Source organism: Pelodiscus sinensis, chromosome 29 (genome assembly GCF_052426305.1).
Source record: "Pelodiscus sinensis isolate ZL-2025 chromosome 29, ASM5242630v1, whole genome shotgun sequence".
In the NCBI taxonomy this organism is placed as follows: Eukaryota; Metazoa; Chordata; order Testudines; family Trionychidae; genus Pelodiscus; species Pelodiscus sinensis.
The window spans coordinates 11,158,939-11,163,401 of record NC_143080.1 but is presented as its reverse complement, the minus strand read 5'-3'; the positions used below and the strand labels follow the sequence as shown (position 1 = coordinate 11,163,401).

The 4,463-nt window shown below is 65.2% G+C and overlaps 1 protein-coding gene across 1 annotated transcript; it reads left to right on the top strand.

The window, feature by feature from the left end:
* Positions 1–331: 331 nt before the first annotated feature.
* Positions 332–1,406, top strand: LOC149521308 (uncharacterized). Its single transcript, XM_089773995.1, has 2 exons — positions 332–735; positions 931–1,406. Exons 1-2 carry the CDS (start codon positions 390–392, stop codon positions 1,404–1,406), a joined length of 822 nt encoding a protein of 273 aa, XP_089630121.1. The 5' UTR covers positions 332–389.
* Positions 1,407–4,463: the final 3,057 nt, after the last annotated feature.

Below are 4,463 nucleotides of genomic sequence, written 5' to 3'. Positions count from 1 at the left end.
GCCCTTTAGTTCGAACTAGTGGGAGGCTAAGGCTTCCCAGGTTTCCCTGGTGGCCACTCTGGCCAACACCAGGGAAACTCTATTGCCCCCCTCCCGGCCCCGGAGCCCTTAAAGGGCCACGGGCTGGCTACTCACTTTGTGCCAGTTGCAAGGCTGCCAGCACCCGTGCCTGCACAGCCTGCACCTGCCACAGGATGAGCCAGCCATCCGAGGGCTCCCAGCCCTCCACTGCTCCCCACGACCAGCCTGGCGGCTCCCGGGAGCCTGCCCGGGGGCGCAAAAGGCGGGCGCCCGCCTGGTCAAGTGCGGACCTCATCGAGGTTTGGGGGGAAGCCTCAAATGTCCACGATCTCCGCACTAGCCACCGGAACGCGGCCGTCTATGGACGCATGGCTGCCAGCCTGGCCGCCAGGGGCCACCAGCGCAGCCGGGAGCAGGTGCGCTGCAAGATTAAAGACTTGCGGCAGTCCTACTCCCGGGCCTGCCTGCCAGAGGCTGACCCGGAGGCCTGCCCCCACTTCCATGCCCTGGACCGCATCCTGGGGCCTCATGCCGTCCCTGCCCCCCGGGACGTGATTGACCCCGGGGCAGAGGGACCGCTCCTGGACACCGAGGAGGAGGAAGAGGGCTCTGAGAGCCAGGAGCCTGCCGCCAGCCTTCCCAGGACCCGGGACCCCCGAGGCACCCCACAGAGCCGCTCGCCTGCATCATCAGAGGCCGGGGAGGCGTCCACCTGTGAGTACCCTCGTGTTCCCTTTATGTGTACGGGGGGCTGGGGCGAGAGGGAGCCCCGGGACCGTGCGCCTGGGCCTTGCCCACTACGGAGCAGCAGCTGGGGATCCTGCAGGGGCCCTGGCCTTGCAGAGGGGAGCTGGGTTTCACACACCTGGGCCCCTGGGGTAATTGACCGCTGGTCTTCTTGCACCACAGCTGCAGCACCGGGGACTGCAGGGCGCACCACACCGCCTGCAGCAGCCGCCCGCGCCCGGGCAAGCAGGACAGCCAGGAACCAGGAGGACTACCAGAGGCGGCATCTCCGGTTCCTGGACCGACAGCTCCGTCTCCAGGACCACTGGGTCCAGGAGGACCTCAGGCTGCGCCAGAGGAGTCTGGAGGCCCTGGAGGAGCAGGGCCGTGCCCTGCGAGGCCACCTCCAGAGCCTGCTAGACCGCTTTCCATTTCCTCCTCCCCCTGCTCCCCCTCTTGCTCCCCCTCTTGCTCCCCCTCTTGCTCCCCCTCTTGCTCCCCCTGCTCCTCCTGTTCCTCCTGCTTCCGCTCCTGCTTCCGCTCCTGCTTCCTCCACACCCCCTGTCCTCTCTGCCCCCCCCTCCACAACCATTCCCCACCGACGCCCCCGGACCCGCAGTGTGGCGAGACAGGAGAGGCAGCCGGACTCCCACCCCTGAGCTTTCCTTTCCCTTCCTCCCTTCCCTCCCCTCCCCTTCCAGCTCCCTCGTCCCAGGTTTCCCCCTCCCTTCTCCCACCTTCATTCCTCCCTCCCCCACCCCAGTTCTCTGAAATAAACAGACGTTTTTGTTTGAAAAACAGGTGTCTTTATTGTACAGTAGATAGGGAGGGGAAAGGGGAAGGGGGGGGGGTAGGGTGGAAGAAGGCCCCGGTGGGGCATGCAGGGAGAGGTCAGTCCTCCTCCTCCTCCACCTGGAAGCTCTCCCGCAGGGCTTCCCGGATCCGGATGGCCCCCCGCTGGGCTTCCCGGACGGCGGTGGTGCGGGGCTGACCGTAGTGTCCAGCCATGCGGTCAGCCTCAGCCATCCAGGCTGGCAAGAAAGCCTCCCCCTTCCGCTCACACAAATTGTGGAGCACACAACATGCCGCCACCACGGGAGGGATGTTGTGCTCGGCCAGGTCCAGACGGGTGAGGAGGCATCGAAAGCGGGCTTTCAGTCGCCCGAAGGCCCCCTCCACCACGATGCGGGCCCTGCTCAGCCTGTTATTGAAGGCCTGGCGGGAGGGATTGAGGTGCCCCGTGTAGGGCTTCATGAGCCAGGGCTGCAGTGGGTAGGCGGCATCCCCCACCAGGCAGACGGGCATGTCCACGTCCCCGACCCTGATGTGGCGGTCGGGGAAGAAGGTCCCGTCCTGCAGCCGCTGGCACACGGAGGAGTTCCGGTACACCCGGGCGTCGTGTGCTTTGCCGGACCAGCCCACATTTATGTCCGTGAACTGTCCCCGGTGGTCACACACGGCCTGCAGGATGACGGAGAAGTACCCCTTGCGGTTCACGTACCGGGACGCCTGGTGTTCCGGGGCACGGATGGGGATGTGCGTCCCGTCGATGGCCCCCCCGCAGTTGGGGAAGCCGAGGGCGCCGAATCCCCGGATGACGGCATCCGGGTCGGCGAGGCGGACCACCCTGCGGAGCAGCACCCGGTTGATGGCCTTGACCACCTGCGGAGAGAGACACAGCAAAGCGTCAATCAGTGGGGCGCCCGGGTGGCTGGGAGCATTCATGCCCTGGCAGTGCCCCGCGCCCCACTCCCGGAAGCAACCCCCCTGGCGGCGTGTAGTACGGCCGGGACAGCCCGACCCCTCCGGTGCGGGGCGCCTTCGCCTCCTCCCCCCCCCCCTTTGTCCCTGGGGCGGCCCATCCCCTCCTCGCAGCCCCCCTCCCCCCCGGCTCGGTGGCCGACGAGCGCCGTACCTGCATGAGCACTGCTCCGACAGTGGATCTCCCCACGCCGAACTGGTTCCCGACGGATCGGTAGCTGTCCGGCGTGGAGAGCTTCCAGAGGGCGATGGCCACCCGCTTCTGGAGGGGGATGGCGGGCCTCATGCGAGTGTCCCTTCTTTGCAGGGCAGGGGCGAGCCACTCGCAGAGCTCCAGGAAGGTGTCCCTCCTCATCCTAAAGTTCTGGGTCCACTGTCGGTCGTCCCAGCGCTCCAGGACGATGCGGTCCCACCAGTCGCTGCTGGTGTCCAGACGCCAGATGCGGCGGGGCACGCCGGTGCCGGGGCGCCGCCGCGGCTCCTCCACGGCCCCCAGGGCGGCCAGGCGGAGAGGCAGGGGGCTGACGTTCCCCAGGTGGTGCCAGGCAGCCTCGAGCCATTGCTGGCAGGCTTGCAGTAGCAAGTCCAGAACGTGCACCAGAAGGTGCAGGGCGAGCCGTGGCTCCATGTTGCCACCTGCGGCGGTCCTCCCCGAAGGGAAGCACCGACACAGACGGGCACAGAGACCGACGCTTTGCTGTCCCTCGGCGAGGTTGGCAAGCAAGCAGGAAAAGCTGAGAACCGGCTGTCCAGGGGGGGTCCCTTTAAGCACGAGCCTCAGATAGCCTCAGACAGCAGCCACACAAAGCAACTGCTGACCTGATGCCCTGCCAGAACCGGTTTCAGCTGCCCTTAAATGCCCCCCTGCGTCCAATCAGTGTGGACGCGCTAGTTCGAACTAGCAAAACGCTAGTTCGAACTAGTTTTTAGTTCTAGATGCGCTAGTTCGAACTAGCTTAGTTCGAATTAACTAATTCGAACTAAGTTAGTTCGAACTAGCGCTGTAGTGTAGACGTACCCTGGGAGTCTAAACATGGCCTTCCTGGCTTCTAGCTTCTAGCTTTTCCCTGGGTCCTGCTCAGGTGCAAGCCCGGCCTTTGGGCAAGGTGAGCAAGGCAGTTGCCTTGGGCCCCACGTGTTCAGGGCCCGGCTCCCGGCCCCGCCCACCCTGCCGCTCACTCGCTACCCTGACTGGGAGCCGCATGGCCGTGGGGCTCAGCCACGCTGCCTTGGGACCCGCAAACGCTTTGGCCGGGCCTGCACAGGTGGCCTGAGATTCCCAGAGATCTCAGCTCCCATAATGTGCCCTGCCAATGGCTCCCTAAGCAGCCTCCGCCTCCCCCAGCTTTCACCAGCAGCTTGAGGGTTTCCTGAGGCTATAACGTACCCTGGGGCCTCAGGCGCTCACCAGGTGCTCCTGTCCCCTCTGTGGTCCTGTGCCGTCTCCGTCCCCCCTCCCCTGAATGTGTCCCCCATCTCTTTGGACATATTCTACCCTCATTTCACCCACCGAGGCCCTGAGGGCTGATCTCCACTGAGTGGTAGGGGGTGAAGTCTGATCCCCACTGAGAGATAGGGGTCTGATCCTCAAAGAGAGGCAGGGGTTGGGGGCTAGTCCCCAGAAGGAAATGGGAGAGATGAGGACTGGGGTGGGGAGCTGGCACCCACAAGGAGATGTGGGTGGTGAGCCTCGGAGAGAGGGCTTAGGGCATGGTCCCCGCACAGAATCCCCACAGAGAGGGGTGGGTCGATCGCCACAAAAAGACACAGAGAGCTGGAGGCTGGGGGCACTGGGCCCCACAGGAAGATGAGGCCTGGTCCCCACAAGGAGAGATGGGGGCTGGGGGCCCTGAGTGGCAGGACACCAGTGTCTGCAGTGACTGTGACATCACAAAGGGGGGGGTCCCTCATCACCATGGCAACCAGAAGGAGATACTCTGAGCATCACACAGGCA